This window comes from Budorcas taxicolor, chromosome 8 (genome assembly GCF_023091745.1).
Source record: "Budorcas taxicolor isolate Tak-1 chromosome 8, Takin1.1, whole genome shotgun sequence".
Lineage (NCBI taxonomy): Eukaryota > Metazoa > Chordata > Mammalia > Artiodactyla > Bovidae > Budorcas > Budorcas taxicolor.
Window position 1 is genome coordinate 63,078,222 of NC_068917.1, and position 27,984 is coordinate 63,106,205.

Genomic DNA, 27,984 nt, shown 5'->3' on the forward strand with positions numbered 1-27,984 from the left:
TTTCTCCAGAAACCCACAGTGGGTCACAGTTTCTGAAAATCTAGTTCTGTTAGATAACTAAAACAGTGATTTTTTTCCAGTCTTGAATATGTTTGACATATAACATGAAAATTTAAGGTGTATAATGTATTACTTTGATACATTTATATATTATAATATGATTGCTGTCATGATATTTATCACATCACATGATTATAGTACAGTATTGCTGTCTATATTCATTATACCATGCATTAGATCACTGGGTTATTTACTACTTGTTGCAAGTTTGTGGGCTTCCCAGGTGGCACTGGTGGTAAAGAACCACTTCCTGCCACACAGGAGATGTAAGAAATGTGGGTTCCATCTCTGAGTCAGGAAGATCCCTTGGAGGAGGGCACGGCAATCCACTCCAGAATTCTTGCCTAGAAAATCCCATGGACAGAGGAGCCTGGTGAGCTATAGTCCATAGGGTCGAAAAGAGTCAGACATGACTGAAGCGAAAAAAAAAAAAAGTCTTCCCTGGTGACTCAGATGGTAAGGAACCTGCCTGCAATGCAGGAGACCCAGGGTCAGTCCCTGGGTTGGGAACGTCCGCTGGAGAAGGGAATGGCAAGTTTGTACCCTTAAACAACATCTTTGTTATGTTACTATTTTCTTTTTGTTGTTGTTATCATTCCCTCTTGATAAATGTCACTCAGGAATCAGTGGACACTGATAGTCCATGAACCTTTTGGCTAAGCTTCTAGGTATGTTATCCAGACTTATATCCTGTCACTGATTATGCCCCCCAAGTAATCTAGTCCAACTCTGTCTCCCATTGTAGATCTTTCTCTGCACCACACTGATGCATGGTTTTCGGTTTCAGCTTGATTTCCTCTAGTGATGAAGAGCCCACTACATTCCTAAACAATCTACTCCATATTTTCAGAGCTCTAGAGTATTAGAAAATTCTTTTTCATATTGAACCAAGCAGGTAGTTTTCTAAGTTTTTCTTGTCTATATGATAGTGGTCAGCTTCCTTTAAAAATTGCATTGTATTTGTGCAAATACATCAGGTCTATAAGCACAGAGATTTGGGCTGCATTCTAACCTGCGGTGTAGACTTCAGTGATGCTTCCCTCTCTTAGACTCTCAGGTTACTCTCTTCTGCTTTGGAACTGGAACAGATCAATGATGTTCAAACTCTTTAAGAGAAAGAACTTTTGTTTCCTAAAATTCAGAACCCCCGCTCCAAGTATATAGTGGGCTTCCCAGGTGGCGCTATTGGTAAAGGACCTGCCTGCCAATGCAGGAGACATCGAAGACATAGGTTCCATCCCTGGGTTGGAAAGATCCCCTGGAGGAGGGCATGGCAACCCACTCCAATATTCTTGCCTGGAGAATCCCATGGACAGAGGAGCATGGCAGGCTACTGTCCATGGGGTCACAGAGTCAGACACAACTGAAGTGATTCAGCACAGCACACATCGCACCAAGTATAAAGTAGAGCTGTGCTTGTTGAAGTGGGCCAGGAGGGCTCAGAAAGGCTGGGTTGTTCACCCCATGAGGCCCACCAGAGACCAGGCCATTGATGAGCAGCTTCCAGAAACTGTTTTCATTATAGGCAATATAAATGGCACCTCTGGAGCATAACAGCAGGACAGCTTCAGCCATTTCTGTGGCTATAGTGTGAATGGTGCTCCCTGGAGTTGTACAGAAGAGGCTCTGAAACTGTGGGACCGTCTTATCCTAGGGGTGTCTCTGAAGTTAGAGGAATCCATGAAATGAGACCAAAGTTTCAGAGGCTTCTTGTCATCTAGGTTTTTCTAACCAAGGGGTTTTGAATGGCCCTCGGTCTTTGTGATATCACTGAAATTGTTTCATTTCCTCCCTTCCCAAGCCCCAGCCCCTTCAAAAAATCAAGAAGCTGGAAATATCCCTGCGCTGATAAAAGGTTGAGGATTACTCTTATAAGAACCCTCACTTACCTTTTTTAGGAACCTACTGAGAAAGGGTCCCTATGGTCTGGGAACAGTACTTGGGCCAGAAATATCATCACTAGTTTGAAAGGTCCAGGCTGAGATGTCCAGCTCTGATGAGAAGAAGGGGTGGAAGCCAATTCCTCCCACTCTGTCTTACTTCTGTGTTTTAGGCAAACTTTCTAAAGGAACAACCAGTCCATGTAGAAGGCAATTTGAAATCAGAACTGCAGTTGGGACTATTGTGTTCCCTAAAGTGATTAAAAGTTTGGAAATGGAAGCATACAAAGTCAGGGAACTTTTTATACTTTTGGGACAATGTCCCCAAGATCCAATTATGCTGAAAGTACTCCAGGAAAAGCTTCTTTTTCTCATTCCTTTGTTCCTGCTGGAACTTTCCACTCTGAGGCCACTGAAGGGTATCAGGGAAAGCATTTCCATGTGCTGCTTGAATTTGTACAAACTTCAAAATGTTTTAACTTCTTGAAATCAGCAGCTGGGGAGATAAGGGTTATTTAGGAATACTCTATGTTCACAGCATTGTGGAATCAGCTGCTATAGACACACTGCTTCTAAACCAAGTGCTCAAAGTCACGATTTGTACACTTGGGGGAACTTCCACCCAGAGCCATGGGGAAACTTCAAGGAGGAGATATTTTCTGGCCAGGGCAAATTTACACGTGAAGAGACAGGCAAAAGATGGAGAAAAGGGATTTACCGTCCTGGTGATGGAGGTTGGCATGGGTCTTGGGCTTGAGTATTTCTTCCACAGCCTCAGTATGTCATATGTGTGAAAAACATCATGGGACAGGAAGTATAGTGGAATCTGGGATGTGATAGCAGCTTTTAAGATGACCACAGTAATCCTTTCCTACTGGATATCATGGCCTTACATAACCCTCTCACCTTTAGTAGCTGCTTCTAACGTAAAGAATGAGTCACACACAACTGAGCAACTGAACATCAACCGCAGGACGTGGTTACTTCTTTTACAAATTAGCCCTTCAAAGATAGGAAGACAATAAGTCATTATAGATGTGCTCAGTTACACTGAAAATGTGAGCCCGAACTGAGCACAACCATCTACAATAACTCAACAAATAGTAGAAGTTAAACAGTAACTCAATAAGTATATAATAAAATCATGACCAAAAGCTATCCTGGCAAATCAGACTCTGCCATCGGTCCAAGTAGCCCGGAGAATCTCAGGCCCTCAGATGACCTACTTATAAAAGGAGTTTCTCACTGTTATTTATGGGAAAGAAATAGTAACAAATAAAAGAACAAGCACCCGATAGGATACACCTTCCTTCTATAATGAAGCTGCTAGAAAGTTTACTAGACAAATTTGTGGCTTGCCAATAGCAGTCACTATAAAAAGTCTGTATATTTAGACAGACAGACAGATAGTAGTCTATTTTTGGGGTAAAATCTACTCACAGTGAAATACATAAATCTTAAGTTCATTGCTCACCCAATGAAATCAATCCATAGAATCAAAGAATGGAATGTAGTGGCCAGTGACCAGGAGGAGCGGCAAATGTGAGTTACTTAATAAATGGGTATAAAGTTCCAGTTTAGCAAGATGATTAAACTCTAGAGATCCATGTACAGCATTGTACCCATAGTCAATAGTAGTGTAATATACACTTAAAATTTTACTAAAAGAGTATATTTCATGTTGTATTCTTAGCCATAATAAAATAAATCTTAAGTATATCATCCAGTGAGGTTTGAAAAATGTTCACACCCATGTAACCAAATCTTATCATTACAGAATGTTTACAGCACGACCAAGATTTTCTCATGCCCCTTGCCAGTCAGTCCTCATTATTATTATTATTCAGTTCAGTTCAGTTCAGTCGCTTAGTCATGCCTGACTCTTTGCAACCCCATGAATCACAGCACGCCAGGCCTCCCTATCCATCACCAACTCCCAGAGTCTACCCAAACCCATGTCCATCGAGTCAGTGACGCCATCCAGCCATCTCATCCTCTGTCGTCCCCTTCTCCTCCTGCCCCCAATCCTTCCCAGAATTAGGGTCTTTATCAATGAGTCAACTCTTCGCATGAGGTGGCCTAAGTATTGGAGTTTCAGCTTCAACATCAGTCCTTCCAATGAACACCCAGGACTGATCTCCTAAAGGATGGACTAATTGCATCTTCTTGCAGTCCAAGGGACTCTCAAGAGTCTTCTCCAACACCACAGTTCAAAGGCATCAATTCTTCGGCACTCAGCTTTCTTCACAGTTCAACTCTCACATCCATACATGACTACTAGAAAAACCATAGCCTTGACTAGACGGACCTTTGTTGGCAAAGTAATGTCTCTGCTTTTCAATATGCTATCTAGGTTGGTCATAACTTTCCTTCCAAGGAGTAAGCATCTTTTAATTTCATGGCTGCAATCACCACCTGCAGTGATTTTGGAGCCCCCCAAAATAAAGTCTGACACTGTTTCCACTGTTTCCCATCTATTTCCCATGAAGTGATGGGACCAGATGCCATGATCTTAGCTTTCTGAATGTTGAGTTTTAAGCCAACTTTTTCACTCTCCTCTTTCACTTTCATCAAGAGGCTTTTTAATTCCTCTTCACTTTCTTTAAAAAATTTTTTTAATATGAATTTATTTATTTTAATTGGAGGCTAATTACATTACAATATTGTATTGGTTTTGCCATACATCATCATGAATCTGCCATGGGTGTACACATGTTCCCCATCCTGAACCCCCCTCCCACCTCCCTCCCCATACTATCCCTCTGGGTCATCCCAATGCATCAACCCCGAGCATCCTGTATCATGCGTCAAACCTGGTCTGGTGATTCGTTTCACATACATATTATACATGTTTCAATGCCATTCTCCCAAATCATCCCACCCTTGCCCTCTCCCACAGAGTCCAAAAGACTGTTCTATACATCTGTGTCTCTTTTCCTGTCTTGCATACAGGGTTATCATTACCATCTTTCGAAATTCCATATATATGTGTTAGTATACTGTATTGGTGTTTTTCTTTCTGGCTTACTTCACTTTCTGCCATAAGGGTGGTGTCATCTGCATATCTGAGGTTATTGATATTTCTCCCAGCAATCTTGATTCCAGCTTGTGCTTCTTCCAGCCCAGCATTTCTCATGATGTACTCTGCATATAAGTTAAATAAGCAGGGTGATAAAGTACAGTCTTGATGTACTCCTTTTCCTATTTGGAACCAGTCTGTTGTTCCATGTCCAGTTCTAACTGTTGCTTCCTGACCTACATACAGGTTTCTCAAGAGACAGGTCAGATGTCCTGGTATTCCCATCTCTTTCAGAATTTTCCACAGTTTATTGTGATCCACACAGTCAAAGGCTTTGGCATAGTCAAGAAAGCAGAAATAGATGTTTTTCTGGAACTCTCTTGCTTTTTCCATGATCCAGCAGATGTTGGCAATTTGATCTCTGGTTCCTCTGCCGTTTCTAAAACCAGCTTGAACATCAGGGAGTTCACGGTTCACATATTGCTGAAGCCTGGCTTGGAGAATTTTGAGCATTACTTTACTAGCATGTGAGATGAGTACAATTGTGCAGTAGTTTGAACATTCTTTGGCATTGCCTTTCTTTGGGATTGGAATGAAAACTGACCTTTTCCAGTCCTGAGGCCACTGCTGAGTTTTCCAAATTTGCTGGCATGTTGAGTGCAGCACTTTCACAACATCATCTTTCAGGATTTGAAATAGCTTAACTGGAATTTCATCACCTCCATTAGCTTTGTTCGCAGTGATGCTTCCTAAGGTCCACTTGACTTCACATTCCGGGATGTCTGGCTCTAGGTGAGTGATCACACCATCATGATTATCTGGGTTGTGAAGATCTTTTTTGTACAGTTCTTCTGTGTATTCTTGCCACCTCTTCTTAATATCTTCTGCTTCTGTTAAATCCATATCATTTCTGTCCTTTATCAAGCTCATCTTTGCATGAAATGTTCCCTTGGTATCTCTAATTTTCTTGAAGAGATCTCTAGTCTTTCCCATTCTGTTGTTTTCTTCTATTTCTTTGCACTGATCACTGAAGAAGGTTTTCTTATCTCTCCTTGCTTTTCTTTGGAACTCTGCATTTAAATGGGAATATCTTTCCTTTTCTCCTTTTCCCTTTTCTTTTCACAGCTATTTGTAAGTCCTCCTCAGACAGCCATTTTGCTTTTTTGCGTTTCTTTTCCATGGGGATGGTCTTGATCCCTGTTTCCTATACAATGTAACAAACCTCTGTCCATAGTTCATCAGGCACTCTAGTCCTGATCTAGTCCCTTAAATCTATTTGTCACTTCCACTGTATAATCATTAGGGATTTGATTTAGGTATACCTGAATGGTCTAGTGGTCTTCCCTACTTTCTTCAATTTAAGTCTGAATTTGGCAATAAGGAGTTCATGATCTGAGCCACAGTCAGCTCCCGGTCTTGTTTTTGCTGACTGAATAGAGCTTCTCCGTCTCCGGTTGCAAAGACTGTAATCAATCTGATTTCAGTGTTGACTATCTGGTAATGTCCTTGTGTAGAGTCTTCTCTTGTGTTGTTGGAATAGGGTGTTTGCTATGAACAGTGCGTTCTCTTGGCAGAACTCTATTAGCCTTTGCCCTGCTTCATTCTGTATTCCATGGCCAAATTTGTCTGTTACTCCAGGTGTTTTCTTGACTTCCTACTTTTGCATTCCAGTCCCCTATAATAAAAAGGACATCTTTTGGGGGTGTTAGTTCTTAAAGGTATTGTAGGTCTTCATGAACCGTTCAACTTCAGCTTCTTCAGCATTACTACTGATTGGGACATAAGCTTGGATTACCGTGATATTGAATGGTTTGCCTTGAAAACGAACAGAGATCATTCTGTCATTTTTGAGATTGCATCCAAGTACAGCATTTCAGACTCTTTTGTTGACCATGATGGCTACCCATTTCTTCGAAGGGATTCCTGCCCACATAGTAGATATAATGGTCATCTGAGTTAAATTCACCCATTCCAGTCTATCTTAGTTTGCTGATTCCTAGAATGTCGACATTCACTCTTGCCATCTCTTGTTTGACCACTTCCAATTTGCCTTGATTCATGGACCTAATATTCCAGGTTCCTATGCAATATTGCTCTTTACAGCATCAGACCTTTGCTTCTATCACCAGTCACATCCACAACTGGTTATTGTTTTTGCTTTGGTTCTATCCCTACATTCTTTCTGGAGTTATTTCTCCACTGATCTCCAGTAGCATATTGGGCACCTACTGACCTGGGGAGTTCCTCTTTCAGTGTCCTATCTTTTTGCCTTTTCATACTGTTCATGTGGTTCCCAAGGCAAGAATATAAATTATTATTATTAGCAGTCTCCTAATATTCTTCACTCTTTTTAAAGTATTACCTTTTCAGAAACATCAAATAAATGGAATCATGTGCAAGTCTTTATATACAGAATAAGGTTCTTAAAATCTGTCATGTTTTTACATGGTTTTTTAGCTTGTCCCTTTCTATTACTGAGTAGTATTTCATTAAATGTACATCTTTGTTTATCCATCTTCTTCTTGATGGACATCTGAGCTGTTTCTAGTTTTGGCTGTTATGAATAAACCATTATTAACACTTTCATACAAGTTCTTTTGTAGATGTATATTACAACTTTTCTTGGCTAAATACCTGAATGAGATTCTGGATCATAACACAGGTTTACACTTAGTTTTCTAAGAAATGGATAGGTCTTATGCCAAAGCATGTGTACTATTTTACATTCTTATCCTAAAAACACAAGATGTCTCATATCACATTCTTGCCAACATTTGGTGTTGTCAGTCTAAAATTTTAGCCGTTCTGATGATGTGTAGTGGTATCTCATTGTTGTTTTCATCTGCAACTGCCAGTGCCTTAGCTTTCAAAAGGCCATTATGTCAACTGTGTTTGGCCAGCTACTTCTGGATGGTGCATGATGTGGAAGGGTCAGTGGAACCCATAATATTGATTCCACAGCAGCATCTACTTTGGTAAATGAGCCCCTTGGTCTGATGAGATTTTGTGCAGGATTCCATGCTGTTAAATCAAACCTTCCATGAGCTTTCAGAGAGTGATATTTGCTAATACCCTATAGAGAGGAAAGATGACCTATAGTCAGAAAAGGTGTTGATTTTAGTCAAGGTGAGTCTCTGTCCCTTCCAGAAGGAAAATGGTCTAATGCAATCAGCTCACGACCAGGTGGCTGATGAGTCTTTTCAAATGAAGGTTGGTCTCTTGCTGCCAGTTCGAATATTCAGCTGCTGAAGTAGCTACATCAGTCTGTGAATGCGAGGCCCTGATGGTTAGCCCACAGATAGCCTTCTGCTATCATGACAACTCAGTTGTACCAATAGCAGAGGTTGGATAACATCAGCTCCCTGAATCATTTTATTGTTTGTTGAGCCTAGAGGGGAAGATGGAGGCTCTGAAGAATCTCTTGGAACACAGAATGTTAAGGAGGTGAGAAATACCACACTCAGCTTCAAAAAATGAAATACTACTATAAGACATTGCTGTGTTCTCTTCAAGGGACCATCCCACTAGAGAAAGGAACCATAGGTTCAGGGAAATTCACAGGTGGGGGTCACCTGAGATATTCTGTACGCCCCCTTCATTGTGCAGATGAATATTTTTCAAGCACAGAGGACACACTCATGGCCACCCAGCTCTATGTGGGAGGGCAAAGATTTGAACCTAGACCTCCTGTAATACATCAACCCCTAGACATGTTCCAAATTCACGGGTGATAGAATCCACAGAGAGCAAATCCACTGTAGCAGGAATGGATAATTGATTGCAAGAAGCACTACATGTTGACTTCAGAATGATTATTTCAAAACTGGTTTCTAAAAGACTTTTGCAGTGCACAAGGCCTGGCACTCTGCACATGCACAGGAAAGAGTGTATCTATTTCACGCAAGTTAGTAATCATATTAGATGTGACTTTTATTACCCCCCCCCCCAAAGCAAGTAACAATGTAGATTAGTGAAAAATAGAATCTAGTATCAGGATGTAGGGGTGTCCTTTGGAGGCAAAAGTGCAGTAATGTGGCCAGATCTAGGGAAAAAAGGAAACCAAGAACTGAGAACATAGGAAGATGCCTTCATCTCCTGTCTTTGCTCTTTGGCTGTTCTTTTATATTTGCAGACTTGTTTTCTGTTTAACACTCTCTGCCAAAATAAACTTTATTTCCTATCTAGACTTAATATATACATTAGCTGTATATTATACTATATAATACATATTGGTTTATTATGTACAGTTAGTTCCCCAAGACACATGTTCAAACATGATTTCCTTGTAGCTCCCATGTTTACATGTTATAGATCCAGCAAGTCTTTGGGCATTAATGACAATCCCCAAAATCTGGCAGAAAGAACCTGCTTGTTCTAGATAGAGTTAGCATCAGACAGCACAAACCTGAGTCCCTCATCTCTGTGGATGAGGATGAGGGGTGATGGGAAAATGCCCAGAGAAGTGAGATTGTTGGTTCATAAGCTAGAAATCTGGCCAAAAGTGTGCTGCAATAAAAAACAAATTGATCCAATTAAGTGTGATTTTGAACTCTATCTGTGTCATGAAGCTCCCTCAAAGAAATTATTTAACATATTTCATTAATAATAAACACTGTTCATTTATTAATTGAGAGGCTATTCTTTGCTGACCAGTGTGCATTTTTAATATATATGATGCCCCATTTTAATTTAATCCCCACCACAACTCCTTGGGGTTGGTTTAATCAACACTGTTTGACACATTAGAAAACAAGAGTCTATGATATGAAGTAATGTTTGTAATGTGCCTGAAGTTACATAGTCAGAGGCACTCGACATGAGTTTAGCTTCACAGTCTATGCTTTTAACCACAAGGGTCATTACAGAAAGATATTTTAGCAGCTGGTGCCCATGTTCGATCCAAATCTTAGATATGATCAAGTGTGACCACGGAGGTTTGGATGGTTGCAAACATTAATTCCAGGGAAAGGAAAGGACTCAGAGTATCATCGACCCAATGGACATGAGCTTGAGCAAACTCCAGGAGGTAGTGAAGGACAGGGAAGCCTGGTGCACTGCAGTCCACGGGGTCACAAAGAGTCAGAACGACAGTGATTAAATAGAGACTTCTATAAATTTTGCCCTTGGCCTGCAATATCTAATTTCAGTTGGTGTTGAAACAACTCTTCTGCAAATCTGTATAGGCATAGATGTGCTCTATGTACAGAGGAGAAGAAGGAGTTTCCCAAAATTGGCTCTGGGATTTTATATTTGGGATATAAAATTGGCTCTGAGAAACACTCTGAGCCCCTGCAGTGAAAAGGGGGCTAAATATTGTCATTTGGGATGTTTTGGTTTTGATAATTTTCCAAAATGGCAGATTGGTTTTTGGTTTGGACACCAGTTAAGCAATGACTTTTCAGAAAGGAAGTTCAAGGGGGAGAGGACTTATGTATACCTATGGCTGATTCATGTTGATGTATGGGCAGAAACAAATAATATTATAAAGCAGTTATCCTCTAATTAAAAAGAAATAAATTTTAAAAAGAAGTGACTTTTCCTCACTGCCGTGCTCCCCATTATACAGTGAGCAGAAAACAACATGATTACATGTACAAGTTGGAGCTAGTCTGCACATGAACAAAGAAAGAAGCAATTTTGTATAAAATTTTAATTTTTATTGTTTTTTTTTCAGAATAAAAATATATTCCAATAGTCACTTATCCTTGCTTCTAGGTGATTAAGCATAGCCCCCTCTTCATTCTAAAGACTTGATGTTCTATTTTAAGTTATTCAGAAAAGCCCTATCTATACGTGCATTTTGGGTATCAGTCTTGTGATGATACTGATGTGGAGGATCATGGAGCCGGTCTATGCTTACCAAGTGGCCAGTCCCTAGGGGATCCCCTAGAGAACTGCAAGATACACTCATTGCTTTCTCCCACCGTCACTTAGGGAAGCATTTCTGACTCACAAGATTCTTCACAGTGACCTTCACATCCTTGTTTCTGAGGCTGTAAATGATGGGGTTGAGCATGGGAATCAGCACCCCGTAGAAGAGGGAGATGAGCTTGTCTGAAACATCCTGGTTATCTGCCCCTAGGGGGTCCTTGGATTTGGGCTTCCCATACATGAAAAGAATAGTCCCATAGAAGATGACCACCACAGTGAGGTGGGCAGAGCAGGTAGAGAAGGCCTTTTTCCTCCCCTCAACTGAGGGGATCCTCAGGATGGTGGTGAGGATGAAGATGTAGGAGACAAAGATGAGCAGAACTGGGACCCCCAGGAAGATCACATTGGCCACCCCCATACTGACCACATTGATGGAGATGTCAGCACAGGCCAACTTCAGAACAGCCAGGATCTCACATGTGAAGTGGTTGATGACATTGTCCCCACAGAAGGGTAACTGTACTGCAAGAGAGATCTGTACCAAGGAGTTAGCTCCACCAGCCAGCCAGGAGCTGGCAGCCATGGACACATAGACAGTCTTTCTCATGACCACAGGGTATCTCAGGGGGTTGCAGATGGCCATGTAGCGATCAAATGCCATCATGCCCAGAAGCACACACTCTGTGGCTCCCATGGCAAAAGAGAGGAACATCTGTATGGCACAGGCTGAGAAGGGGATAGTTTTCCTGGGGGTCAGGAAGCCATCCAGGACCAGGGGGACTGAAGAGGTTGTGTAGCAGATGTCCAGGAAGGAGAGGTTCCCCAGGAAGAAGTACATGGGCGTGTGCAGGCGGGAGTCAAGGATGGTCACCAGGATGAGGACCCCATTGCCCAGCAGGATCACCAGGTACGTGAGCAGGATGAGCACAAAGAACATTTTCTCCAGCTTCGGCTGATCTGACAGCCCCAGCAAGATGAATCCTGCCACAGTGGATTGGTTGGCCAGTTTCATTTTAAATTGTCTCTTCTACCCTCAGGAAAACTGAGGACAGGAAACACATGTTTATGGGGATCAATATGTACTTCCAGAATTTATAATTAAATTTAACCTTTGACATGCTAACTTATAGTATTTGCATCTAAAGGATGAAATTCACTGTTCACTAAAGTTACCTTAAAAGTCAGGATATATCAAATTTAGAGCAGGAAAAGCAGACCCTGGAAATCTAATCAAACCATGATAGATGATAGAATTTTAGCCTAATCAGTAATGTTAATTCACTTGAAGGGAGGGATGTATAAGCATGGATCCCCATGAGGACTGTAAGAGAGGAACTCTGAGGGTGTGCTTCCTGATCCCGGCCTGCCTGTCCCCACATTGTCCCTGCAGGTCCTTGGGGGCTTCAGGCTGTCACACTTAGTGATGCTGACAATTGCCATCACCTCACTCACTTTCCTGGCTCTAATTCTGTGCTTGTGTAATACTCTTCTGATGATAATTTGGCTCCACATGGAGTCCTACACAGAATGTGGTGAGCAGAGGCCAGGAGTATTAGGGTCTGCGTAGCAGCAACATTAGTTACTTGGTGCCTGGTTTCTCCTTCATTTCTTGTGAGTCTGGTTGGTGACCTCCCTTTGATGCACTATCAGTAAGGAGTTTCTGGTCAGAAGACCACTGCCAGTCCATATCCCCTCTCTCTACCCATGGCCTTTGCCCCCAGAACTGCAGCTTCCTCAGACTTCACCAGCCCTTGGGGCTGGGAAGCAGGGACAGGGTCCAAGGACAAGTGTCCATCATGCCTCCAAGTATGAGCATCAGTGACTTTTGGACCAAGCTCCATGCTTTTGGAGCGGTTTTGTAAGTCGCAGCTCCTAGCTCAGGCCCTTCTATTCCTGAGCTGGTTAAAGCCACTGCAGTGCTATGATAATGTTTTCTCCCCCACAGGAAAACAGACAATTCTACCCAGCTTTGCAGAGGAGTGGCTCAAAGGAGACATGCCTATAGGATGCACTTCAGTCACCAGAGAGAAGTAGGTCTAGTACATTAGAGAAAAACTCAAGCCTAGAGTTCTCACATTACAGATGAAACTAAAGCTCAGTGAAGATAGGGCTAGGATGGAGCCTGGCTCCTCAGCTTCTCCCTTCATCTCTCTGAATGTAGTTTTGCTCCATTCATACCAGAGCAGGTTCCTGAGGAACAAAGGACTGATTATGAAGTCTTGGTCATCCTCACTTCCCCAGGACACTCCTGTGAAATAGAGGTGTCACACCTTTCTCGAAGACATTTGCCTCATAGCAGTGTGTCCCTGGGCTTCATTCACTGCATCTGTGACTATTACACTGGTGCTGGCTGGGGGAAATTGGGTGGGAGGAACCAGGCAGAGTCTGAAGCTATCCTCATGCAATTATTAGAGGAGATTAACTGTAGGTGTCAGGAACATTCGAGAAAAAGAGATCTGTTATTCAAGATATTAATACTGTTGACCAGAGAGTGTCAGACTAGGCAGGAATGTTGTAAAATAACTGGTCTTGCCTCTTTCGCCTCCGTTGTGTAAATACTTTCTATGAGACCCAATTTTTCCAATTGCTCCTTTGAATACCTTGAGTTATGTGAGTACATAGCTCCCATTCCTTGATCAGAGATCCTCTATTGTTGGAAAGTTTTCCTTTAAACTAAACAGAAACTTCCTTTTCCTAATATCATCCCCACTCCTCAACCCTGCTCTGCCCCAAAGTGGGTCTAGACTTCCAGGCCGTGCCTGCTCCCTTCCCCTTAAAACCCTTCAGAGAGATGGAAGCTGTGACTAGGTCCCTACTCGTGCCACCTATCCTCTGCTCCCCACCAATCTGAAGAAGGTTTGGCCACAGAGAGAAACAGGTCTGTGCCCCATGTGGGGAGGAGGCCACGGTGGGGACAGGAGCTCACCTGGGCAGGAGGTCTTGGGCAGGGAGGTGACGGCTTGAACTGCCTGCCCTGACCATCCCCTGCTGGTGAGGCTGTGCCTGGAAGCATGCAGGAAGCTCTGTGTAGCTGTCTTGGAGCCGAGCAGTCCCTTCAGAGTTCACAGCCAGTGAATGAGAATTGGGCATTGGCCATAGCTGCAGGGGCTCTGATTGCTCCCTTCCCTGGTCTTGCCCACCCGCAGTGAGCTAGCAGGAGGCAGAACAGCTCAAGGAACTGCTTCCCGAGGTCCTGGCGGTCATGCTCTTTGCCCCTGGCCCTCTCTCCAGAGGTTCTGTCAAGGAGCCATGGAGCAATCTAGAGCTCTGGTTGTTTGGGGCCAGTTTTAATCCCAGAAGCAATTTAAAGTTTGGTGGAGGCCTCACAGGAGTGTAGGGCCCGTGTTTCATAAACCCAATTAGATAAGCTGCAGAGCTCTGTGTAAATCTTAACTCACTAATGTTCCTTAGATTAGGAAGTTTCCATCGTAGCCTTGCTGACTTTCCTGGGAGGAGCTGCTAAGTCACTTCAGTAATGTCCGACTCTGTGCGACGCCATAGATGGCAGCCCACCAGGCTCCCCCATTCCTGGGATTCTCCAGGCAAGAGCACTGGAGTGGGTTGCCATTTCCTTCTCCTATGCATGAAAGTAAAAAGTGAAAGGGAAGTCGCTCAGTCGTATCCGACTCTTCGTGACCCCATGGACTGCAGCCTACCAGGCTCTTCTGTCCATGGGATTTTCCAGGCAAGAGTAGTGGAGTGGGTTGTCATTGCCTTCTCCACCTGGGAGGAGAGGAGAGAACTAAGGTCTGATTGCGCTTTGTCCACAATGGTATCTGTTAAAGGGGGCTCCACCCTTGTCTCTGCAAGGCTAAAGGTGGTCATCCCTCTGCTACAGAGGTGCTGGCCCTCCCTGCAGTCCCTCAGCATCATACTGAGGATTACAGGCTAAAGCAGAGGACATACTGAGCTGAGGATTACAGGCTTAAGCAGAGGACATAAGGGGTGAAGAGAGCTCTGGGGTTGGTGAAAGAGCAACAGGGTCATGCCGTAGGTGGAAATTGCTCCGGAGTCACAGGCCAGGCAGGTAACTGGCTTCTGGATAGTTGGAGATCTCTGGTGGTTAGGAACATGGAATCTTTCAGGTAGTCTCACCGGGGGACAGTGAGGTGAGTCAGGTGGTATGGGACATGACCGAGCCTGCTCAGTAGACCTGAGGATGGTGTGTTTCCCTTAGAAGTGGATGAGGGGGAAGGCTGGGAGGAGGTGAGGAGCTTTGGATTGAAGCCTGCTGCTGCTAAGTCGCTTCAGTAGTGTCTGACTCTGTGCGACCCCATAGACGGAAGCCCACCAGGCTCCCCCGTCCCTGGGATTCTCCAGGCAAGAACACTGGAGTGGGTTGCCATTTCCTTCTCCAATGCGTGAAAGTGAAAAGTGAAAGTGAAGTCACTCAGTCATATCCGACTCTTAGCGACCCCATGGACCACAGCCCACCAGGCTCCTCCATCCATAGGATTTTCCAGGCAAGAGTACTAGAGTGGGGTGCCATTGCCTTCTCTGGATTGAAGCCTAATCTCTATCAAAAGCAACTGGTGAAGACTGGTCTTAGTGTGTGTGTGTGTGTGTGTGTGTATATAACTGGTCATTTTGCTGAATATCAGAAACTAACACAACCTTGAATATCAACTATACTTCAATTGAAAAAAAAAGAATCTGAAAAGGGGGTGCTGAGTCACAGGCACCTGCAAGGGTAGCCTCGTGAGAGCCGTGTTCTTGGGGAATACCTGACCTTGATTAGTGGTGAGCACAGTTCTGAAAATGTAAAAACTAACTGCTGATTTGTTTAACCGAAAGTCAGATGTAAGCACACTTGGGGAACAGGAGAAGAAGAAGAAAAAAAAAAGATTTGTTTTAAAGAGAAGTAGGATAATTTGCTTGGAGAAGGCAATGGCACCCCACTCCAGCACTCTTGCCTGGAAAATTCCATGGACGGAGGAGCCTGGTAGGCTGCAGTCCATGCGGTCGCGAAGAGTTGGACACGACTGAGCGATTTCACTTTCACTTTTCACTTTTCACTTTCATGCACTGGAGAAGGAAATGGCAACCCACTCCAGTGTTCTTGCCTGGAGAATCCCAGGAACAGGGGAGCCTGGTGGGCTGCCGTCTATGGGGTCGCACAGAGTCGGACATGACTGAAGCGACTTAGCAGCAGCAGCAGCAGGATAATTTGCTAATAAAAAGATCCTAAGTACTAATACTTATTGGTAAGATGAAGGAAGTTGCAGTCCGAGTTCTTTCTATATCCTTGTCACCCTGCAGGCATCATAGTCCCTGTTAGTACACGGGAAATGCAGAGGTCTCATCTTAGAGTGTGGATTCAGCCCACTCCATCCATGCTTTCATCATTTCCATAAGGACTGAGAAGAAGGAGCCCTAGAGCCCCTGCTTGGGGATCTCTACCACCCACGGGTACAGGCTGGCATGGTTAGGGTTATCTCTTAGGGAAAAGTGTCCCCATCTTGGACCTCACAAAGAAGTCTACCAGCCACATGCCCCACATCTCTCTGAGCACAAGAGGTGAAGGTGGGCAAAGGAAAGTTGAAAGTTAATTGGCAAGCGAAGTCTGTCTGTCTTATTGAGCACCTGTGTGCTAATTAAATTTTAGGCACTACAACCCAATATATCTGTAACTATCAGGTTCATCTGAAGGCTGTCACAGGCCTGGGGACTCTTAGAGTTCCCACCCCACATCCTGTCAAAATGTACCTACATCTCATTTTAAGTATGATCTTGTGGTAAATCTGAAATAATTTTTCTACTTCTGTTATTAAAACTATTTGACTTACAAGTGACTTATTTAATTTGTAATTCTATGTCTTCTCAACAATAATCATGAAAGCCCAGGAGTTCCTGTAGAAGTACCTAAGTACCAATTGTTTTAACATATGGCACGTGAATACAGAAATTTACCCATTACTGTGGTTGACATATGTTCCCCTTTGTAGGCATGTAAATATACAATTATCAAGAGATTTTTGAGAGTTTTTAATTTAATTTATTTTGTTTGCAGTTAAGAGCCAACATATTTTCCAGACATCAAACATCTTTATCCTCAGATAAAACCTTGTAGACCTGATACCGCACTCATATGCCCAGGGTGTAACACAGCCCTGCCAGTTCTCTGAGTTGGAGTAAAGATACTCATACGGTAAATACAAATGAAGTTCCATTTATAGAACTGAAAAGTAAGAGAATTGAATTTAGCAAGCTGTTTTTAGGGGATAATTTTTTTTTGTCTGAACAAAAGGAATTTGTTGAGTTACTTTCCTTGGGAGTCAGGCTGCAGGAAACACTTAAGAACGTGCTCTGGGAACCCCACACGAGGTTCATGTGTCAGTGCCGAGACTGACCATCGTTCTCTGTCCCGGGTTGGGTCTTCCAGGAAGTGGGCTCTGGTGGGGAGATTTTCATGCAAGATGCTGACTGGGGAGTGCTGCTAAGATCAACACCTGTGGAGTAGGGGGTGGGGAATGAAGCAGGGCTGAGCAGAGGAAGAACTCCGTCATGAGGAAGCTCTCAGGCTGGGATGGCTCTTAAGAGTCATCCCCATCGAAAGCAAGGACGATCAGGACTCTATATTGACAATGACTCATCAGTAGATGTGTGCTGCCTCTGGGAAGGGAATGTGACTTTGGGTGAGGTAACCGTCTTGGACCAAGGGCAGGCCAGCAGAGGGATGCACTGTCAACACTCTGAGCAGCTGAGGCTATGAGAGCTTCAGCCCGAGGTAGGTGAGAGTCGGGTCTGAAGGAACACCACACATCCACTGTATACTCTTTATATATAGAGAGATATCTTATTTGTTTATTTGGCCATGTCAGACCTTAGTTGCAGCATGAGAGATCTTTGTTACATCGTGCGGGATCTTTCAGTGTGATGTGAGAGCTGTCTAGTTGCGGTGAGCAGGCTTAGTTGCTCTGCCACCTGTGGGATTCTAGTTCCCGGATCAGGGATTGAATCCGTGTCCCCTGTACTAGCAGGTGGATTCTTAACCACTAGACCACTAGGGTAGCCCCCCACTGTACACTCTTAACTAATACTTCCCAATGTGTACTATGCATATGAATTACCTGGGGAATCTTGTTAAAATGTAGATTCTAACTCAGTAGGTCTGGAATGGGCCTCAAGATTCTACATGCCCAAAAAGCTCCCAGGTGTTGCTCATGCTGCTGCTCCGTGGACCACATCGTGGGTAGCATGGCTCTAAACTGAGTTTGCCCCTCACCTGGCATTACTTCGCATTGAGATTTTCAACTGACAGTCATCAGAGTGTGCAGATCATATCATGGGACACATCCCATGATCACTGAGTGGAGTGTTTCTGAACCACGAGATTCTTCACAGCAGCCTTAACATCCTTGTTCCTGAGGCTGTAAATGATGGGGTTGAGCATGGGGGTCAGAAGTCCATAGAAGAGGGAGATGAGTTTGTCTGCAAGTTCCTGTTTGTCTGCCCCCAGGGGGTCCTTGGATTTGGGCTTCCCATACATGAAGAGGATGGTCCCATAGAAGATGACCACCACGGTGAGGTGGGCAGAGCAGGTAGAGAAGGCCTTTTTCCTCCCCTCAACTGAGGGGATCCTCAGGATGGTGGTGAGGATGAAGATGTAGGAGACAAAGATGAACAGAACTGGGACCCCCAGGAAGATCACATTGGCCACCCCCATACTGACCACATTGATGGAGATGTCAGCACAGGCCAACTTCAGGACAGCCAGGATCTCACAGATGAAGTGGTTGATGACATTGTCCCCACAGAAGGGTAACTGTACTGCAAGAGAGATCTGTATCAAGGAGTTAGCTCCACCAGCCAGCCAGGAGCTGGCAGCCATGGACACGTAGACAGTCTTTCTCATGACCATGGAGTATCTCAGGGGGTTGCAGATGGCCATGTAGCGATCAAATGCCATCATGCCCAGAAGCACACACTCTGTGGCTCCCATGGCAAAAGAGAGGAACATCTGTATGGCACAGGCTGAGAAGGGGATAGTTTTCCTGGGGGTCAGGAAGCCATCCAGGACCAGGGGGACTGAGGAGGTTGTGTAGCAGATGTCCAGGAAGGAGAGGTTCCCCAGGAAGAAATACATGGGCGTGTGCAGGTGAGAGTCAGACACAGTCACCAGGATGAGGACCCCATTGCCCAGCAGGATCACCAGGTACATGGACAGGATGAGCACAAAGAACGTTTTCTCTAGTTTGGGGTGGGCAGAGAGGCCCAGCAAGACAAACTCTGTCACACTGGATTGGTTGGATGCTTCCATTTCAATCTCTCTTTTTTTATCTCTAGGAATACTGCAGGCAGAAAACACAGGTTTGATTTCCGATGGCTTGCTTATGTCAATACAGGCAGATCATAATATGTATCATGTCTTTAATTTTAAGCCTACACTGTGGGATTCAACTAAAAAACCACTTATCTAAAAGCCAGGTTGTGTATCAGTCAAAAGCATGAAGAACAGACTAAAAATTTCATGAAACTTAATAAAATGAAGGACATTTTTGTGTAGTCAATGATTCCTAAAGCAATGTCCTATGTCTATAGATGTTGTGTATATCCAGAACTTACCAGCAAATCAGAGGCTTCTGAATAACTCTGTCTTTGCCGTGTAGTTGGGGTCCTCAGGCTGTCATAGCTCAGTGATTTTGGCCATTAAGGCCACATGGTCCATTCCTCCAGATCTAGTTCTTCTTTACATACCAGGTTTCTATTTTAATTTGACTTCCCAGATAGTCTTACAGGGAGAGATGTGCTGGCTTAAAAACATAAAGTTTCTCATCTCTTGAGCAGTTCTATTTCTTATACAGTATCTGTTTTACACTTCAATGTTTTGTGAGTTTAACAAGTATGAATTAGTTCATTTGATCTTAACGTTCTTTGAAAAATCTGATGAAATTTAATTTTTGGAGCCTGTAACATGGAGTGTCCACCAGAGTCTCCAGAAATTTGGTCTGCAGAGCCGGTCTTGTGCACTGCCCCTGTAATCATACCATGCCGCACCTTGGCTGCTCTCAGACTTGGCCTAAGGGAATAAAACCTTACCTGACAGTAAGAGCCCACTCAGAATTCACATTCCCAGCCTACACTGAGTGGGACCTTGTGTCACAAGCTGTCTGGTGCCATTCAGATATTTTGCAGATATTATCACGTGTAACTCTACTCAGCCTCTCAGAATATCCAGAGTCACATTGTAAATTATCACAACTTCACTGCCAAAGAAATTAGAACACACATATCACCACACCCTGCTGCATGGTTCCCAAAACAACATGGAACTTGCTGTCTAATATCTGCCTGAGTGCTGGTTACAAATATAGATTGCTGGGATACAAAATTAACATACAGAAATCTGTTGCACATCTTTACACTACAAATGAAATATCAGAAAGAGAAAGTTTAAAAAATCCTGTTTAAAATCCCATAAAAAAGAAACATAGGAATAAACTTTGCCAAGGAGGTGAGAGGTCTCTGTGCTGAGAACTGTAAAATATTGACAAAAGAGATTGAACATGATTCAAATGGAAACATATCCTGTGCTCTTGGAAGAACTAATATTGCTAAAATAGCCATGTTACCAAGGCATTCTACAGATTTAATGCGATCCCTATCAAATTACCCATGGCAGAAGTAGAATAAATAACCCTTAAATTTATAAAGAACCACAAAAGACCCAGAATTGCCAAAACAATCATGAGGAAGAAGAACAAAGCTGGAGGCATAACCCTCCCAGACATCAGACAATACTGCACAGGTACAATAATCAAAACAGATGGCATTGGCACAAAAACAGACATATCAATCAATGGAACAGAATAGAGAGCTCAGAGATAAACCCCCACATCTATAGTCAATTAATCTTTGTCAAAGGAGAAAAGATTATACCATGGAGAAAAGACAGTCACTTTAGCAGGTGGTGTTGGGAAAGCTGGACAGTCACGTGTAAGTCAATGAAATTAAAACACTCCTTCATACCATATATACAGTAAATTCCAAAATGGCTTTAAGACTTGAATATAAGACATGACATAAAACTCCTAGAACATAGGAAAAACAGTCTCTGACATAAATCATTGCAATATTTTCTTAGTTCAGTCTCCCAAGGCAAAAGAAACAAAAGTAAAAATAAATAAATGGGGCCTAATCAAACTTATTAGCTTTTGCACACAAAGGAAACCATAAACAAAATGAAAAGGAAAAAAAAAATGAAAAGGCAACCTTAAAACTGAAAGAAAATGTTTGCAAACAATGCAACCAACAAGGGCTTAATTTCCACAATATACAAATAGCTCATACAGCTTAATATATTTTTAAAAAATTCAATCAAAAAATGAATAGAACCTAAACAGACAGTTCTCCCAGAAAGACATACAGATGGCCAACAGGCACATGAAAAAGATGCTCAACATCACTGATTATTAGAGAAATGCACACCAAAACTACAATGAGGTAGCTCCTCATACCTTTAAAATTGACCATGATCAAGTAGTCTACAAATAATACATGCTGGAGAGGGTTTAGAGAAAAGGGAATCCTCCTACACTGTTGATGGGAATATAAATTGGTACAGCCACTATGGAGAATAGTATGGAGGTTCCTTAAAAAACTAAAAATAGAGTTATTAAACGATTCAATAATCCCACTCCCGGGTATAAATATGAAAAAGATGAAAACTCTAATTCAAAAAGATACATGCACCCCAGTGTTCATAGAAGCACTGTTTACAATAGCAAAGACATGGAAACAACCAAAATGTTCAAGAGTTAAATGGACAAAGAAGATGTGGTGTGTGTGGGGCAGGGGGCGGGGGGGTGTGTGGGTGTGTGGGTGTATACATATTTGAAATTGCAACATATATATATATATATGAAATTCTTATACACACACACACAATGAAATATTACTTAGCCATAAAAAAGAATGAAGTATTGCCATTTAGAGTAACATGGATCGGCCTAGAGATTATCATACTAAGTGAAGTATGTTAGAGAAAGAAAAATGTATGATATCACTTATATGTGAAATCTACAAATAATACAAATGAACTTATTTACAAAATGGAAAAAGACTCACAGGCATAGAAAACAAACTTATGGTTACCAAATGGGAAAAGCAGGGGAGGGATAAATTAGGAATATGGCATTAACAGATAATATTACTATATATAAATATATAAAAGGATTTACTGTATAGCACTGGGAACTATATTCAATATTTTATAATAACCTATAATGGAAAAGAATCTGAAAAACAATATATACATATACATATATATTCATATCCATATATACATATGGATATATATATGTCTGAATCACTTTGCTGTACACCTAAAACTAACACAATATTGTAAATCAACTATAGTTCAGTTGAAAAAAAAAAGGAAAAAAGAATGGAGGGAGAAATTGCAAACCAAAAAATTGAAAATACAGTGAAAGAAAGGACATATTGCTGGGTCCTGCCTTTACACATGGTCTTAGAGATCAGTGTTTGTTTTTCTGTTTTAAATAAATGTTCCCCATGTACTTCTGATGTACATTAGTCTCAGGAATCACTGACCTCTTGATTTAAAGGTGGAGAAACTGAGGCCAAGAGAGAGATTTGTGGATTGCACCTGGACCTGAAGAAGAGGTGCTTTTCTCCTACTTGGTGATGATACAGTGTCCAAAAGAGGTTATGTCAGGATACCAGGAATTAAGGGTTGCAGAATCCTTTTTAGAGAAAGGCTCCTTTACTGTCGGCAGGGGGTGGTGGGGGGTGCCAGATTGGAAGCTTGGCAGAATCTTCTTGGCAGAATATTAAATCAATCCAGTCCCCTCCTCTAACCCACCTGTTACAGGGGCCCTGTCTTCAAGAGGTGATTTCTCGGCCTCTGCTTGAACATTCTGAATAATGATGGCAGCGCTCATGGCCTACAATGATGTTGTTGTCGGGAATCCTGAGCTGTTAGTTATCCAGGGACCTGACGTGTACCCTTTTCTCCCTTCCTCCCTGGTCCTAAGCCAGCCTCCTGGGCACATGCTAAACTGACGAGCTCCCTTGCGAGAGTAACAGCCCTCAGAGCTTTTGGAAGCAGTTGTCTTGTCCCCCTAGCCCAGTCCTTCTCCCTGCACCCTCTCCATTCAGCCCTCTTTGCCGGAGACTCCTTTCTTTCCTCCCAGCTGGTGAAGTGTGCATGCTCAGTCATGTCCAACTCTTTTCAACCCCAAGGACCGCCTGCCTCTGTCCATGGAGTTTTCTAGGCAAGAATACTGGAGCAGGGTGTCGTTTCCTTCTCCAGAGGATTTTCCTGACCCAAGATCGAACCCGAGTCTCCTGCATTGGCAGGTGAGGTTCTTTACCTGCCAATGCAGGGAAGCCCCAGCTGGTGAAGAACCAGCCCTGAAGGTCATCCAGCACTTACCCAGTATGGGACCCCATGAAGGCTAGGTCTGTTGCTGGCAGAAAGGCAGGCCATGGAGTGGGCAGGCTGCCAGTTTACTGGGGGCCAGGAGAAGTGACTGTCTCTGGTATCAGCTGCCCATCTGGGTGCTACCAAGCCATAACCAAGGAGGCCATACAGGCCATAGCCTTCTGAGCTGCTCTGGCAACAGCTGGGCATGTGCTCTTAACAGGGACACATACCCTTTAACTGTTGTCTAATGTCCTGGTGTCTCCAAGTGACCCTGAGTGTAGAAGGCTCCAAAGTTCAGCCACAGCTACTTACAGTGCCCTTGCCTGCCTTTGGGGCTCTATGAGACAAGGAGACGAGGGCTGACTCTCAAGGCTGAGACTCACCCAGGTACCTCCAGCCTGGAGGAAACTGCACCACAGTGCCAGCGGGCAAGCCATGCCCAGCCCCCGGCCCAGAACCCTCTTCTCTTGTGCTCCACCCTGCTCTCCAGAGGGTCCCACGATGACTCAGGAGTTTAGAGCTGGGTTGTTTTGGGGCCAGGCCCTGTCCCAGAAGCAATTTAAAGTTTGATGAGAGACTCAGAATTTAGACTTCACCTCATAGACCCAATTAGGCAATGTTGTAAAGTCTACCCAAAGCTCCTCTCTCACTACAAGGATATTTCAGCTTAGAATTTTCTCTGGCCAGGTAGTCAGAGTTCTCCCAGGCTTTGAACACAACAGTTGGTTCAAGAATTGGACCAACAATTGGTCTAACAATTGATTCTCTCATTGACCCTCAGAATTGCCTAGAAGGGAAAAAGCTGGGCCTCAGTGCTTTGACTATTCCTCGGACAGACTCCTGGCCACCTAGGCTCTCCTCCCCTCCACTGGGTGATGCAGAGTGCACATGCGCAGGCTCTCTTTCTTTCTCTCTCTCTCTCCGCTACCAGCCTGCCCTCCACTCTGAACAATCTCTACACTACAAACACGTCATGTGTGTCTAGGCCTTGTGCCAGGTACCAGAGGGTAGGGGTGGGTGGGGGACATGATGGCCAAAAGTGGGTCTTTGCCTTCAGAGAATGTCCAGCAGAGTGGGACCAGCCAGGGACTGAGACATGTCTGAGAATGTCACAAAGCTGTCCAGGGGGCTGGGCCTGGGAGGGGCAGGCAGAATCAGCCCAGGATGACAGTACTAGGGACGGAGGAGACAGTGGCCCTGGGAGATATTTAGAAGGAAGAAATTCTAGAAGTTAGAGATAGATTGGGGGTGGGACATGCAGGAGAGAGAAAAATGAACAACGGTTAAAATCCCAGATCTTGAGACCTGGAGGAAGTTAGAAGGAGAGGCTGTCTGGGCTGGTGGGGGTAGGGTGGCTACACGGTTGTCTCTGACATATCCGTGAACAGTTTCTCTACTCCTCTGTGCCCAGCTCCAGGCTAGTTACTAGAAATAGAGACATGACTAAGAGATAGCTTCCGTGACTGAGACAGCTTACAGCCGGTTGATTTGTTGTATTTGAGATAATGGTGAGATATTACTATTAGTAAGGGTTGCCATTAACTTACAGATGTTTTCTAAATCCTTGCTGCTGCTGCTGCTGCTGCTGCTGCTGCTGAGTCACTTCAGTCGTGTCTGACTCTGTGCAACCCCATAGACGGCAGCCCACTAGGCTCCCCCGTCCCTGGGATTCTCCAGGCAAGAACACTGGAGTGGGTTGCCATTTCCTTCTCCAAAATCTTATCTAGTGCTCCCCAAACCCCATGAGGCAGGTTATCTAGTGCTCCCCAAACCCCTTGAGGCAGGTATGAGGGATACTTGGATGTGAACAGCTGGAAGGACCCTCCTTTTCTGGGCTATAGTAACTTGTATTCAGAATGTCTAGCATTTTTAACCTCTGCCCTCTAAGTGCCAGGAGCCTCCCCCTCCTTCACACGTGGATTTCCTCAAGGGTTAGGGGATGTTGTGGGGTTCATGGGGGTGGGGGCATGGTGGCACCACTGGGCCAGATGATTAAACAGGCACTGGCCTGTCAGTCAGGGTCTGAGTGGCTCCCGCTCGTCCCTGCATGGCAGAATTCTCTGTCCCCCAACTCCTGGGTATCACTGTCCAGAGACTGCTGTGGTGGAGACTCAGCCACTCTGCTGCAGAGCCTGGAAACGGCATAAGGAACCCCCTCAGAAGGAGAACATGAGGCTTCCTAGGACAAAGCAGTGAATCAGACAAGTACTGTTCAGATGACCCAGTGTTCAGACACGAGAGATTACACACTCACTTCTCCATTGAGCTCCTGCCACGCGAGTGGGCTCCCTCCATGAAGGGGCAGCGCTTTGGCCCCTCCCTCTACCACCCCTTCCCTTCCCTTCCCTTCAGGAAAGTTCTGTTTCTCTGACCTTTAGAGCAGCTGATTCCAGCCCTGGGATCATCTCAAAATGGCAATGCTGCTTTTCCGCCTTCATAGAGAACGTGCTGTTACTCCCGACACCTGACACAATCTCCAAATGTCTTGAGTAGTGATCTGGTTACAGGCCTTGTGAATTTTCTGGGGGTGTCATGTCCACATTTGTCCTCAGAATGCCACAATAAACAGAGATGTCTCCCCAGGGGATGCTGGGCTTGCTGGAGTTCAGACTGCTCCTTCAGTCCACTTCTCTTTGGCAAACTCATTTACACACATACACATTTGCAGAAAGGAGATTTCTGACACACAGCGCTCCCTCTTGTCCAATTAAAACACAACATCCCCTTGGCTAGTCTGTCCAAGGCTTCCCTAGACAATGAGGAGTACTGAGGAGAAGCATTTTCAGCAATACCTCAAATCTCAATGCCTCGAGACCCCACAAGCTGAGTCAGTAAGAAGTTTAGCCCCGGACTACTCAATGTGACGGCAGAGGGCAGCATCAGCATCACCTGGAAACTTATTGATAATGCAGATTCCTGGGCTTTTCCCTGGGCCTACTTAACCAATCTCGGCGGGGGTGGGGGGGGGGTCCCAGCAACCTGCTTGTGCACCCATGACTACGTGTGTTTGTGTGTACCTGTGTGTTTCCAATCTGTGTTTTAATAGGTCCCCTAGGTGATTCTGATGCATGCTACTGCCTGAGAGCACTGGTCTATCTAGACTTCCAGGATTGGGGTCCCAGTTATCCCTTTAAGGCCTCCCAGAGGAAGAAGGGTGTTTTCATGCATGGTCAGAGCAGCTGCCTGTAGTTCCTCTGCTCTGGAGTCAACTGCTCTTCCAGTCCTTGCTTGCCCCTCACTTGTGAATCTTGACCCTTGACTGTCCACACCCCTGCTGACCTCCTCTGGATCACTGGTCTCCGTGGCCTTACTCTCTCCCCTGCCAACAGGGAGTCACTTTTCTATCCTCAGAAATCCACTTCCTCAGAAAGTTCTCATAACAGAGCAGATGGGTCCCTAGCGGCCCAGAGGTCAAGGAAACTGTAGACAGTATGACTGGCACTTCAGGGGTCTGCCAACAATCTCCCATGGCAGTACAGTTAGGCTTGTATCTACAGACAGCAGAGCGGTTCCAGCCACTGTCCCTAAGTGATGGATAAGTTGATGAGTCTCGAGCTCAGACGTTTCCCCCATGTCTTCCTGGAAGTTCCTCAAATATTCTATACTCCAAAATGAATTCATCTTCTCCCCGCAAACCATCAGCTTGATTAATATCCTCTACCTTGGGGATGTCACCATCATCCACCCACCATCTGAGCTAGAAACATTGATTCTATCCTCTTTCCTGTCTGTCACATCCAACCAAAATCTAATATTGTATTTTGTATCTACCAAACATTTCTTGAATCTTCTCATCTTCACCCCTCAATCACTCCCCAGTCAGTATCCTTATCTTCGTTTGCCTGAAGTGTTTCTCTCTCTCTCTAGACCTTGTCCTCCTGCCTGCCCCCAGTGTTCTCTCCACTTTGTGACTCGAAGGACCAACCTAAGATGCAGATTTCATCGTGTCAGACCCTTACTTAAAAGCCCCAACTCTCTCCTCATCTGCTACAGAAGAAAGTCCTAGCTCCTCAGGATGTCCCAAAAGGTCAGCATGGGTCCAGCCCTGCCTTCCTTCCCATTCAGCCCCTTTGTGCTCTAGCAACACTGCCCTGCTGGTCACTCCTTATTCCAGGGGCTCCTTCTCATTTCTGTGCCTTGATTTATGCAGCCCTTTCTGGCTGGAATGATTCCCCACTCCCCTTCATCTGGCAGACAGACATTTCTCCACTCCAGTGGTGTCCTGATGAATGTTTAACAACCACATCCCCAAGTCAGAAAAAGCCCCGATCTGCAACATTTGCTGATTTCTGTGGTGTAAACACTCCTAGGATGGCCCATTTCAAGCTACCAACAAAGTCACTGGATGGGAGTTCAGAGGAGATGTACACAATTGTGAGCCAGTGCCAGCACACTGCGGACCTTGGGTTACCTCCTCCAGGAGGTCTGGCCCTTGCCTCCCTCTGGGCTATCACGTAAGCATGGGCATTCTCCCTGGCCTGTGCTTCCTTCCTTGTTTGGTAACTTTCTTTTCACTTTCCTATCTCTAGACCCTGGTTCTTGGCACATTTCTGCCTTCTGTGTAACAGTACACACTCAAAAATCATTTGCTGGGTAAAGGAAGATACCCTTTTTCTGGATCCATCCCTATTCTGGGTCACATCTTATCTGGGATCCCTGTAAGGTCTGGGAGCACATAACCAGATGATAGGATGCTGAAAGGGCAATGACTGAGATGGATGCCAGGGGAGGATTCAGGAAGAACATGGCGGAATACTTCAAGGGCC

At 44.3% G+C, this 27,984-nt stretch overlaps 2 protein-coding genes across 2 annotated transcripts; both read right to left on the reverse strand.

Annotated features, from left to right (window-relative positions):
• Nucleotides 1-10,885: 10,885 nt before the first annotated feature.
• LOC128052181 (olfactory receptor 13C7-like) lies at nt 10,886-11,842 on the reverse strand. Its single transcript, XM_052644646.1, has one exon. The coding sequence runs from the start codon at nt 11,840-11,842 to the stop codon at nt 10,886-10,888; it is 957 nt and encodes a 318-aa protein (XP_052500606.1).
• A 6,291-nt stretch (nt 11,843-18,133) lies between these two features.
• LOC128052201 (olfactory receptor 13C7-like) lies at nt 18,134-19,090 on the reverse strand. The gene has a single exon (XM_052644678.1). It carries the CDS (start codon nt 19,088-19,090, stop codon nt 18,134-18,136), a length of 957 nt encoding a protein of 318 aa, XP_052500638.1.
• Nucleotides 19,091-27,984: the final 8,894 nt, after the last annotated feature.